At 41.4% G+C, this 12,715-nt stretch overlaps 1 protein-coding gene across 4 annotated transcripts in view; it reads left to right on the top strand.

Moving 5' to 3' along the window:
* MEF2A (myocyte enhancer factor 2A) overlaps nucleotides 1–12,715 on the top strand; it is a 50,359-nt gene that overhangs the window by 30,537 nt on the left and 7,107 nt on the right. For all 4 annotated transcript variants that reach the window (XM_042824678.1, XM_042824677.1, XM_042824679.1 and 1 more), the window contains 2 exons: nucleotides 6,077–6,267; nucleotides 11,030–11,156. In XM_042824678.1, coding sequence (XP_042680612.1) covers nucleotides 6,077–6,267; nucleotides 11,030–11,156 — 318 coding nt within the window. The remainder of the gene's footprint in view (nucleotides 1–6,076; nucleotides 6,268–11,029; nucleotides 11,157–12,715) is intronic.

The following is a 12,715-nucleotide window of genomic DNA, read 5'->3' as shown; positions in this document are numbered from 1 at the left end:
TTCACTGGGCAAAGTTCCTCACTTCTTAGCTTGTATTGGAAGTGATGGCAAGTAATGCAAAATGCAGTAGACAGAGGTTCTTGCTGTGTAACCTCAATAGTGTTGGCATAATATTTTGCCTTGCTCTGATCTTCAGGGTTACCTGGGTAAATACAAGTCAGTGTTTCACCCTTCTCTAAGGAAGAAGTTGAAGGATGCCTGGAGAACACTGAGAGCAGCCTGTTTACCCTTCCAGCTTGCAGCTTCCAAGCTCTGCTCGAGGAGGACTACTGAGAGTGGACTGCAGACCTGCTGGTTCGCTGAACCCGTCTCCTTTGCTAGGCACAGATCTGCTTATCAGCACAGAACAAAGTTTGATGCATCCATCATCATCTCATTAGATCAGTTCACAGGAAATGATGGGCTGAAATTGGCTTGGAAAAACGTGTTGGTAGAAGAAAGCATTTAGGTTTTTTCAGTTGTAGCAAAATGCCCCATCAGCATGTGGTCAGCTCAGCCCCTGAATTACCCATGGACTTTTAAAATTGAAATGTCAGAGTATCTTGCCATAATTTCTGATTTTCTAGGACATATAATACAATTCTGGGTACAATTTGCCACGTGTATGACAAATTGTTCATCTCCCGTCTGAGTTTGAGAGTAGCGGCAGATCCGTATGAAGTCTCTGCATTGCTGTAATGTCAGCTTGCTCAGGATGCTGCAGCACGTGGCCTCAGCAGTTCTGAACACAGCATTTCTGGCTTCTGTTCTTTCCATGGTTTTATGTAGACGTATAGAAATCAACAGATTCAGAAAGCAGAACTCTGATTTCATTAACTGTAAATTGTGTAGTTTGGAAATGACCTAGAGGGCATCTGTCTCATTCCCACTGCTGTATTTTCTCAGGCAGTTGGATAACATTTAGATACAAAAGCAATGTGCTCGTTTTAATTTCATTGCTGCATTCTGAATAAACAACCGTTATCTTGAAGATGGCTATTTAAACTCTAAATATTCTTGAAAGTTCTCTCTCATCCTTGCATTTAACTTCAGGAAAAAGGAAAATCCAGCAACCTTTTTAAGGCTGAGTCTTAAAAACGTTTTGCCCTTCAGTTTTGCTAGAGTGCATTTCCTTGGCGATATGGTGTGTCTTTTTTGCTGCATTTTAATATCTAAAGTACTGCCATTAGAAGTATAAATTGTACATGTTTCAAAGACTGACTGCTGTCAAAGGTATACTTTAATTCTGTCCATAGTATTATCTGAAGGATTGATCTTTGAAGATCTGTGGAAATAGATTAACTTCAGCTTCCTTGGAATGTCGCAATACAGCCTTCCCAAAGGCAGCAGAGAACTAAGGTGGAGTTATAAAATTAGGGTGGCATCAGCAGAGATCTCTATGCAAAGCTGAAAGTGGTGTGAGCTGCAGCTGTGGGTTGGTTGTTGTAGTTTTATTTTAATTCCTGCTTAAAGCTGTCACATTCAGGCACGCAAACAGGGGTAGCTACTGCAAGTAGAAATGCAATTGTTAGATTTGGTTTCAAAACTCTATCCCCAACCCAAGTCTCGTGTGTGAGCACTTTTCTGGTGTTCTGTAGATGTAGTGGTTCAGTGTTTGCAAAAGTACTTTTCAGTTTACTTCTATTTATGTGACTTTTGTCAGGTTACGTGATGTCACTTGTGTATCTATTCATTTGCTACCATTTTTATTTTTGCTTAATCTGATGTTATTTCACTCCTTGCCCATGATTATTTTTCAGAACTATATGCAGCCATTTAGTTTCTCCAGAGGTGAACCATAAGAAAAGATTAATAGCATCAACGACTGTAATTTATTCCTTGAGTATTAATAAGAACATGGAGTGCTTTCCAGCCACGTGTGCTCATTGTTTCAGCTGATGTGATTTGTACAGTGATATATGAGTCTGGCTCGTGTAATTGAATGCTTCATCTTGGGCTGGAGGACTGTAAATGAGATTAAGCTGCATTACGTTTCTGAAGGCAGGGGGTTCAGTTCTTGTTGAAATAGCTGGATTTTAAAACTTAGGCTTAGGAAAGAAGGCTAAAGAAGAAGTGGGCTCATGGACAGTGGCCACGCTTATTATCACAGCAATTCACTGAAGTGTGAATTTTAAAATTTGTTTAAAATGATTTCTAGGATTGGGAGCTTATCTTTGCATGGGTGTCTGTTTTCCAAAAACGTGTCTTGAAAATGCGCTTATAGTTGTGCTTAAAAATCAGTTAAATAAAACTCTTGCAATGGAAATAAAAGCAGTAGTCTGAATTTATGTGTGCATAGGGAATTATATTCTGCTTCCATTTTCAGTTTGGTTTTTAAATTTAAAATAATTGTATTTGGGGAAGGTGTATATTGGATGTGGTGGATAAAATTTCTGCATGATACAAAATTTGAGCAGAATTTATGGGGGCATTACAGCCTCGGTTTGGCAGAGTGCCAAGGAGTTGCATCATGCTGTAATGGTTATCGTTTTCTGGCTCCTGACCTTATTCCAAGAAATGCTGTGCTTTTCGTTATCCTCTCACTCTTAGCTTTTAATTTAATTTTCTTATTAGATCTTCAACAGCAACAAAAAATGCTTAAAGTTTCATACTAGAAATGAATATTCTACAGTCTTCCTGCAGCCACAGCGTCTGGTTCTTCAAGTTATAGGTATGAATACTTAAGTGTTTGCTAAAGAGAAGAAAAAGAAGTTTTAGCAAAATGCTTCTCTCAGGTCAATACCCGTACTGTTGTACACTGCTGCCATTTTTCCCATTCTTAATAGATATTTTTTCTAAACGCTTGTTTTCTGTTTTTAAGAAGTGCTCAGCCATTTGACAGAACAAATGCTCGACTCTGCCCTGCTGCTCGAGTCAGACTGCCTGGAGGAGGCAATGGCACAGAGTTTGTTGTTTTTGACAGCACTGCTAAAAGCATGAAATGTTTCTGAAGGATTGGCAGAGCCTTGTAATAAGGGTTGCAGGAAATGACTGTATTGGGTGTGGAAGAAAGACACTGTCCAGCTTTAACACATGAGCTACCAAAATACTTGAAAACAGAGGACAGGAAATGGAGTTACAGGCTAGACCAAAATGTGATACAGAGCTCCATTGTTCCAAAGAGATGTATTGTTCTGAGGCTTCAAGTGCAATGTGGAGCACCACAGCATTGCATGTAGTAGTACTGACAGCATACTGAGTGATAACATTCTATTTATTATTAGATTCAAACACCAACTCTTTTAGCATGGTAAGGTCTTTAAACGCGCTGTCATTTTTTATAAAATGGAGGGTGCTGTAACAATGTGTTAGATACAGTTAGATAAAAGTGTGCCTGTTTTCAAATAATTTCTCTTCCCTTGCATCTTTCTCCTGACCTGCTTAGCTTCTGCTCAGTCCTTTGGGGAGATTTGCTTTGTGACCTGATGCGGTGTGGGCTTTTCATAGCTAATGTGTACGCTCATTTATAATGGATAGGTATCGATGCATCTATTTAATAAAGATGTCCCACAGTTTCAGATACCTCAGAGGTAGTGCAGAACTTCTGTTTTTATGGTTTCTTTGTCTGCGTGACCTATCTTTTACAACATAACATTGGAATTGCCCTGTACTTGTTCTGTATGCTCTTGTGCTTCATTCCTATGTCCTACCACATGAAGCAACCCATACACCTGCCACAGCAATTAGGAAATAAACCAATTCTGTGTGGATTTGGTTTCTCTGTGTCTGTGGTCGGGTTGTTTTTTGTTGGTTGTTTTTTTTTTTGTTTTTTTTTTGCCTGGAGCTCCTGCAAGTCTCTTCTAACTCATGATGAAAAGTTGCCAATTTTCTCCTACTATAGAGCCCTCTTTTGTATTGTCCAGTCTAAGCAAACTTCCCCGCCTCTTTAGCTTAATTTTATTTCTAACCTTGAAGCATCCCAAGAAATTCTGTTATTTTCTGTTGAAGAACATAGAAACTTTAACCGTGAAATAGATTTTTGCTGTGGTTACGGAGGAAGAATGCTGCCACAAAAAGCTTTTTCTTGCAGCTATCATTGTATCCCGTCTTTCCTACCTGGCTTCTGAGTAAGATGGTACAGTTCTCAGAAAAAACTGATTCGCCTACGTCCCCTAAAAGTGCTTCAGGAAAGTACTACATTAGAAAAGCTCGTCCTTATGCTATGAGCCTTGGAAATAAAGGAGCAATCAGATCATCCATGTATGGTCAGGCATTTGGCACAGTAGGAAATCCACAGAGTAACGAAGTCTAATTTGAAATCCTCACTTGTAAGTTGTGAATTTACTGCTTAGTGACATGTGGACAACAATTGTGCTTGCGAACTTTAGATCAGTTCACCCCAACCATTTTGTTTTTTCTTGGAAAATATTTAGCAGTGCCCTACTTTCCAAAAGACCTCTATAAAACTCAATAGGACATCTGTAGTTCAGTGGGAAATATTGACCATGGGTGGGCGGTTGGATTGGATGATCTTGGAGATCTTTTCCAACCTTGCTGATTCTGTGATTCTATCTTCACATCAGCATAAGGTTTTTGTTATTCTTACATTAATCTTTGCTGTTTCCACTGCTGAACTGATGAAAGTAATATATAAGGTTCAACTGATAGCAGGTAGGGAAAAGATGAGGACTGCATTTGACAGTTCCCCCCTGTATTAAGGATTGGGGTAACAGGAGAGGCTCTCTCATTAGCAGCCTGCTGAATTCACTGCTGGGTTCTTGACACAGATGAGCTCAGTATCACCTTCATTAAATGTTGTGCTGTCCTACTGATAGTTACTGTTCCTCATCCTTGCTATAAAATGCATTAGGAATTTTACTGAAGAAGGTACAATGTGACACTGATATCTTTCTTATTTTAATTGCTTTTAGATTAACATGTATTTAATGTAATAAAATTGGATTGGGCATAGGGGCCTATTTAAATTAGAATAATAATACAAAATTCATGCCAGCGTGGCACTACAGGCTGTTAGAAGAGAATTTCCCACACAGTGAACTTTGTGTAATAGACTTCCCCTGAACGGTGACTATAAAGGCCGCTTTCAGAACTGGAATGTTAGTATAAACATAATGTTATTATGAATTGTATTTGTTTATACATGCACACACAACTTCGGTAGTGTGAGCTATAGAGCTCCCTGCTGTAAAATCCTGTTGCTTAACGCTTTTCCTTTGCAGCTGAATAAGGTGTGGGTATCTGGGGAGTTGTTGGAATAAGTCTGGTAAAATCATTATATGGTGGCCTAAAAAAAATTCTGACAAATATGCCATAGAGAACGTGACATGTTCTCCTGTTGCTACAGGAAAATGCAGTGCTGTGCACTGAATTGTTTCAGTATTGTGTTACTTTCTTGAGATCAGAGTATAGACTCAAGGCTGTGTGCTGAGCACAGTCAGTTGCTGGAGACTGCAGTGCTGAAGTCAGGACCTGTATGTAGGATGGGGCTCATTTAATTGTCCTTCACTGTGCACACCAGCATAAGGGGTAGGGACCCATGTAAAATCAATCACTGGACATGAGCAACACGTATATCTGTGCCCAGAGCTCAGAATGAATTTAAATGGAAAGAATTTGTTCTCCTTATCATTACCACTTATGCTAACCAGACAACGTATGTTACTGCAACTTGAAATTAATTTCATTGTTGAGTAGGAACGGAAATCCTGCAGATCCTAAATGTATTTGTAGAATCCATTGTAGAAATGGAGACTTACTCTCAGAGACAGCAATCTTGTATAGTTGGTGCTCTGTGTGGAGTGGGAGTAAGGGTGCAGTGAGGCTGTGCAGAAGCTCACTGTCTTGAGAATTCAGCTTGGAAAAAGGAAAAACCAAAACCAACATATGTTATTAGAAGCAACAGTAGTTGTTCTCAGTATTTAAGCTGCCATGCAGAGCCCTTAAGGTAATACCAGCTTTATGTATTGATCTTCTGGGTGCATTGCCTTTTGTTTGGTTACTCTGTGCCATTCCTCTTGTGAGAAGTTTGCACTGGAAGTTTCATGAAAGAAAGATTACATAATTTGTGCACACACCACGATTTGCTGTGGCTCCTGCTCTCGAGGTATGTGTGTCCTGAGGTACGTTTGTTTTTCAGGAAATGGGTTTGTGAATTCTCGAGCTTCACCAAGCCTGCTCGGCACTGCTGGCGGTGGGAATGGCTTAGGCAAAGTCATGCCTACAAAGTCTCCACCTCCACCTGGAGGAGGTAATCTTGGAATGAACAATCGCAAACCGGACCTCCGTGTCGTCATCCCACCCTCCAGCAAGGGTATGATGCCACCGCTGGTAAGTTAAAACATTTGTTCTGTAGCTAGTTTTATTTGGGGTCAAAACGACTTCTTTTGCCCACACGCATAGGAAGACACTGTCTCATCTGTGACTGTAGGTTACAGTAATAGAGAAGCCTTTTTTCTAAAGCGTAAGCTAGCAATCTGACCTAAGCATGGTTAAGAGAGCAATCCTAGAGATTTAGATTTGGATTTTGTTTTGATGCCTCACTGACTTGGCACTGAGAACTTAGCTGGTTTGGAGGATGTGGGTTTTAAGAAGGCTTATGCATTATTCTGTGCAGGAATGGCTCATTTTATTGCTAATACAAACTCCATTAACATGCTCCAAAGCAAATTTGTACCTGTTTTTCCTGGATTGTAATGTCTGTGGGATACAAAACATAGCTTCAGTGGTAATGATGGTCTGAGAAAAACTCCTGTTCAGTGTGACGTACTGGAGTGCAACCTGCGTGGCACAGTGTGTGATGCTGGGCATCCCATCTTCAATGGAGACATGAAAGGGTGATGAGGATCAGTCCCAGGCCCTATTTGTGTACCTTTCAATACTATTATGCAGCTTGGCATGTTGGTAATAATGTTTGCTCAGCCTGGGTTTCGTGTAGCACCAAGTACTGAGTCAGGCATGAAGCAACCACAGCACTGAGGGCAGAACAGGTCTGTCAGGAAGAGTTGTTCTATTCCTCCTTTCATTTGGCTGACCAAATCCTTTTGGTCTTTCCCTGTCACATAGAATTCTTGAACATTGATACGGGTGTTCTTTCTTTTCTGTGTATGGAAGAACGAACCATAACCAAGAGAAGCAGGATATAAGCAACAGAAGTACTCTCTAAATAATTTGTTTTTGTCTTTAAGATACCACAAGTGCTTACATTTGTACTGGTATTCACGATGAATAATACAAAATTAATCCAAATAACAAAAGCTACAGTTATGTTTGGAGTAATGATTCGTAAAGCTGAGGGTTTTTTTAGGAAAACTGAAGTGTGGAGGACAGGAAATGCACTAGATAGATTTTAAAGTGAAAATCATTTTTAAAATAATTAGAATTAGGTACAAAAAGAGCGTTGTGTTGGTGCAGTTCTAACGTTAGAAGTGCACAGTACCCACTTACTGTGCTGCTGTCAGGAATGACATAAAATTCCACATAGTTTTTGGCTTTCTGAGGAATTTGGAAGGAGAATTCTTAGAGGTGCTGGGATGGCACAGTGATTGTATGTGAGAAATATTTGGTTAGTTTGCTCACTGTGTATTGCATCAACGCAGCCAGAAACAGCTGTGTTGCATACTTACATATGATGTCAATGTGTAGTTGTGTTCTTGCTTTTATTACTTTTTCTGCTTTAGTTTTGCCAAAGTGTGTCTTTGGTACAGTATTTCTCATCAAGCGACCTGCATTACGTGCCGTCCTTCCTGCCAGCATTATTCACAGGCAGGAGGCAAATTCGCATTATTAATTGACATGAATAAAAATGTAAAGCACAAACGTGACTTTTTCTTTCATCTTTGGAAGCAATGCTATTGTTAGTAACTGTGTTATCCCTCTTGTTTGCTGAGTACAGACGGAGGAGGATGAATTGGAGTTGGTGAGTCTGGGCTCCTGTTTGATGAGACACAGCAAGACAGCAACTTTTTACTACAGTTCTGTTTAACTGTAGTTTCATTATGTGTTTTAAATAATTCCAGTGTTCCCTTGGTAGCAGATTGAAATGCAATTGTTTATCAGACTTAAAAATGGACCAATTCAAGTTGAATTCACATCCAAAGTTGAGCACTTTCCATTTGTAAATTTTTTTTCTGAAACGATTTCTGTTTTTCTTGGAGGGAACATTGGAAAAGAGCCTTGCAGAGTAACTGTCCATGTGTATAGCATGTTTGATGTGCTTTGTTTTATGAAACATAAACAACCACTTATCCCCTAAATTGTTGCAATATTTTTAGAAGGTGGCTTCAATCCTGACGCTTTCAGATAGTAACACAAGTGTGCTGTGTATTACTTATTGCATGGAGATGATATCATTGCTGATGAGGTCACCTTTTTGAGTTTAGCATTATTTCATCCTGCGTGAGATTATCAAACCACAGGGGTGTTCCCTGTTTACCAAAAGGAATGGAGAATTGCAAAACCTATTATCCTACCTTTTTTCCAGTGGAATGATACTTTGTTTTTGAAAGGAAACTCCTGGGATTTGTGTTTTGCTATTTTTTTTTCCAAAAGGTTTTGACATTTGGCATTCTGTCTGGAAAATAACGTAAGGCTGCAATAATTTGTAACTTATTTTTAGAGCAATTTGCAAATTGTTCAGCTGCCGTAGCACAAAGCGTGCAGGAGGTGCTGCATCACAGTGCAGCCCTAAAGCTCTGCATAGTGTACGACTTGATCTGGTTTCCAACATGGACCTGTTGCTAACAGGAGGCTCTAATTGCATGAACGCATGGAAAATGTAGTGACGTAGATATGTTTCTTAATACATGCATGCTTTTGGTTGTTTTTTTCCTTACACATAAGCAATAGATACAGAAAAGTAAGGGGAAATGTGTTTTTGAAATCCAGTGTGATAGTTGATAAGTTCCATTGGGCTGCCTTGTTAGCAGAGCAGTTCCCCTCCATCTTCTCACCTTCGTAAGGAGTGTCTGTTTCCAGCGCGAGAGAGCTTTAATTCAACATAGGAACTCTTAATCAAAATAGCATTGCATAAATGTCAGAAATCAGATTTGTGCAAAGGCAATTGAATTAAGGCATTCTCCTGCTAGAATTGCTGCACCCCTTGCGATGCGAAATGATGCGCTCTGAGGAGGGCTGGTGTGCGGATGCTGCATGGAGAGCGGGCCCTCTAGCGGCTGTGCCACGGGCTGCTGGGGGCACAGAGAAACAGCAGCGCCTTCCTTGCAAGCTCTTGGCAGTATGTAGAGCACCTGTAAGGGAATCGCTCCTGCTGTGCTCCTTTCTGATGCTGACGTAGTGCCAGACAGCAGCTCCACATCGCAGCTGTGAGCGCATATTCGGTCTGCTTGGAACCGAACACGGAAGGTGGAGTGCAGAAATGGTAGTGTGAAGCATCCAGCTCTGCCTGTCCCCTGTCCTGTGCACAGCTTAAGGAACGGGCTGACTCTGCAAGAGCAACGAGTGCTGGATACATCCAGATACATCTCAGTGCCTTTGTGTGGCAGAGTAACTCAGAAATGAACCGCCTCTGAAAACCACCTTTATTATCCACTCAGAAAAGCAAAAAAGTCCCATGGGGAAATCCTTTGGCCTGGATTGTTTCCCAGTGTACTCCTCTAACTTTTCCATTATGCAGTAATCCCAACTTTATAGGCTGCCATCCAAGAAAGCTTTGTAAAAAGGTCAATTCCTGACAGACAAAAATCTGCTCTAATAACATATCTTAGGGCCAGATAAACTCGGTCTAGTGGAGATTTTCAGAAGTCCCTAAGTGGTTTAGAAGGATAAATTGTACAGAAAATCAGTGGGACTCACTTTGTGGTTTTAGGGCTTTGGAACCTGGGAAGTGGAACAGATCCCACAGGCTGTGGGGCTTGGGGCCCTCCTGCAGTGCTGGAGGGTTAGGGTTAGGGGCCAGGCATGGCATGGCAGCCACTGGAAGGCTGTGCTACACTGATTTTAATATCTAGCTGCAGCGTACTTTTCTAAAGCTAGGAAGTGAAACTCTACCAGAGACAAAAATCCCACCATTTCTGTAGCAGATACATTTTTTCAGGAATATGGGAGATACAGGCCTCCAGGCAATAGCCTTAAAAATGTGTGAACTCCAGCTCCCTTAATGGGGAATGTTCTTTGAGAATGTAGAAATACGAAGTGGAAGGAAAGGGAAGTTAGGAGCTCTATCAGTAAAATGAAGCATCTCTTGCTTAAAAAGAAACCCCACAGCATTGCATCCATGGAGAGCTGTGTGTCTGTGACAGAGCACTTTGCTGTCTGCTGGCATTCAGCGCAATATTTAACGTAAGGTTTTCTAAACAGCAAATTTTGTTGAAGAGCTTAATGTGAGTGATATGTTTGCTACAGATGTTCACTCCAGTATATGGCAAAGAAAGACTGCTCACGCCTACAGCGAGAACAGATAATGTGAGACTATGGAATTCGGCTGTTTTTCCTGTCAGAAGGCACAGTTGTTCTGCATTAACTCAAATGTCATTTGCTTTGAAACGTATCTGCACTATAACAAGTGCTTCACCGCTTTCTCAGCAACCATGGGAACAGCAGATTGTTTCCTGGCCGAGGTCTTACCAACAGAAACGTATGCCATCGCCACATTGCTGTCAGGGCAGGTGTAGTTAGCACAGGGTCAGAGCTGGCAGCTGAGATGCGGGTCAGATTAACAGCTGGAAACCGTTCCCTCTGGAACTGCACCTTGCCATCTGCGTTAGATCCTCTTCAAAAATAAGGCATGAGCCCCTTCAGTCACTTAAGAACTTCTGAGAATTGTATGTATCCCTAAGAAAGTGCGTTGGTTCTTGTCCTTCAGCTGAAATGAACACTGTTGAGATGTGCATGCTCAGGAGGGGACCAGTGAGTCTTACCTTTTTCATTTCTGTTTGCTGAGATCGTTTCTGGTTGAGTCTTGAAATGTTGAGGTTCATTTATAAAATCCATCCTGACGAAAGCTAAGCATTGCTAATTAAAACACAAAGCAAAGTGACACATTTTATGTGAGCGCTGTTTTTCTATTAGCACGTAAGTTTCTGTTGCTCTGACTGATATCACAAGGCATGCTGTTATTTTTCATCGTTTATAGAATACCCAAAGGATAAGTAGTTCTCAGTCCACGCAGCCCCTCGCCACCCCCGTGGTGTCAGTGACAACTCCCAGCTTGCCGCCGCAGGGACTCGTGTACTCGGCCATGCCCACTGCCTACAACACTGGTAAGCATTGTGCGTGCCTTGATTCCTCACATGCACCAGGTTTTGTGATTCATAAGCCCAGAAAATTTGCATTCCTGTGACACTTGGCTTTATTTTGCTGCTCAGTTGAAATGAAGGCTTTTATTCATCCAGAAATGAGCCTTCTGAATGTAGAATGTGTCAATGTTGGGACTTACAGATGGAAGAAGCTTTCAGTCAAGTTGTGCACAGTTGAATGCAGGCAGAGACACAATGAATGCATTTCCTTATTGCTGTGCTGTTCTCGATGTCCATCTGTGAGGTGACAACCTCACACTGACACAGTGCTGCTACTTCAGGGCGTGCTGAGCCGTGCTCTCTGCTGAATTCCCGTGGCACGAGGGAGCTGGATTCAGAGAGGACTTCCAGTTCTCAAGAAGCAGCCCCTTCCTCTTTGGCTGCGTTCTCCAGAGCAAGACGGGGAGTTGGTGGTGGGCACAGTCAGCATTTCATCACTGGGAGTGTCTGAAGGACTTCAAAACTCCTTTTTTATCCAAAGTGTGATTCAGATAGTTTGGTAACGTGACAGTTGGTTTGTCCATTCGGAATGTAGCTCAGACTGTGGTGCCTCCTGCTTTGTCTCCACGTCAGCGGAGTTAACTCAGCCTGCTCTTGAGGTTCTGTAATTGTCACAGAGCCTGTATGCAACAGGAAAGGGAGTTTTTTATAATCATTTCCTTGATAGGCCACACCTGATGGACTTGGGCTGGTCTGTGATGCATAGTTCAATTTCCAAATGCGCTTACAGAGACACTGCATTGCAGATAAGTGTAAGAGTTTAGGTCTGAGTTAAGTTAGCTGCTGCTTAAAAGCGAGTAGAAAAGCAAAGGAAATAGTTGCCCAATGTGCTGTTCTTTTTAGGTGTAATCTAGCTAGGACATTCAAATGTAAATGCTATAATATCTGTTACAACAGGAATTTCTGACCTGGGGAGCGTAGTGTCAGCAATAGCAGCATTGAAGTCTTTCTAAGTAGGCTTTCAGTTATTATGTATGTAGTCCAAGCAGAATTAAATCCAGTCGTAGTAAATACTCTGCAAATAAGTCTATAGATGTATTTCTTTGGTGACATTGTTTTATGCAAGAAAACTTCTGGTGGTGTGCAGCATTCCTTGTGGACTGAGATTTGAGGCAGTCTGTAATGCTTGCTGAGCTCTGAAACCAAAGAACAGAAAAGGCAGTGTATGGTGTGTTAGAAATGAAGACTTTTGTAAAACATGGCAGTATTCTTTTTGAGAGGGCACACTTGCAGTTGTGCAGGGCTGTCTCATGTCCTGTGGGCAGCGAAAGCTCAGGCTGAGCAGCTGGTACCTGAGCTCTTCCCTTTTATCTTTTCGTCTTCTCTTTTGCTCCTGTCAAAAGGCTCTGCTGGGCAAAAAAGCCCAAGAGGGCAGAGCAGGAAACAAAGCACGGCCTTGTGCAAAGGTCAGGGCAAATCCAAAGAAACTTTATTTCGTGTATGTAGAAAGTAGCTAGAACTGGAGTTAAACAAAGGCTTTTTTGTGTTTGTGTTCTGCAGGGATGGGCACTGTCAGGAGTCTG

Source organism: Centrocercus urophasianus, unplaced genomic scaffold (assembly GCF_019232065.1).
Source record: "Centrocercus urophasianus isolate 14NV4802_14NV808 unplaced genomic scaffold, USGS_Curo_1.0 seq_23, whole genome shotgun sequence".
In the NCBI taxonomy this organism is placed as follows: Eukaryota; Metazoa; Chordata; class Aves; order Galliformes; family Phasianidae; genus Centrocercus; species Centrocercus urophasianus.
The sequence above is the reverse complement of the archived record's forward strand: the minus strand, read 5'-3'. Positions and strand labels throughout refer to the sequence as shown.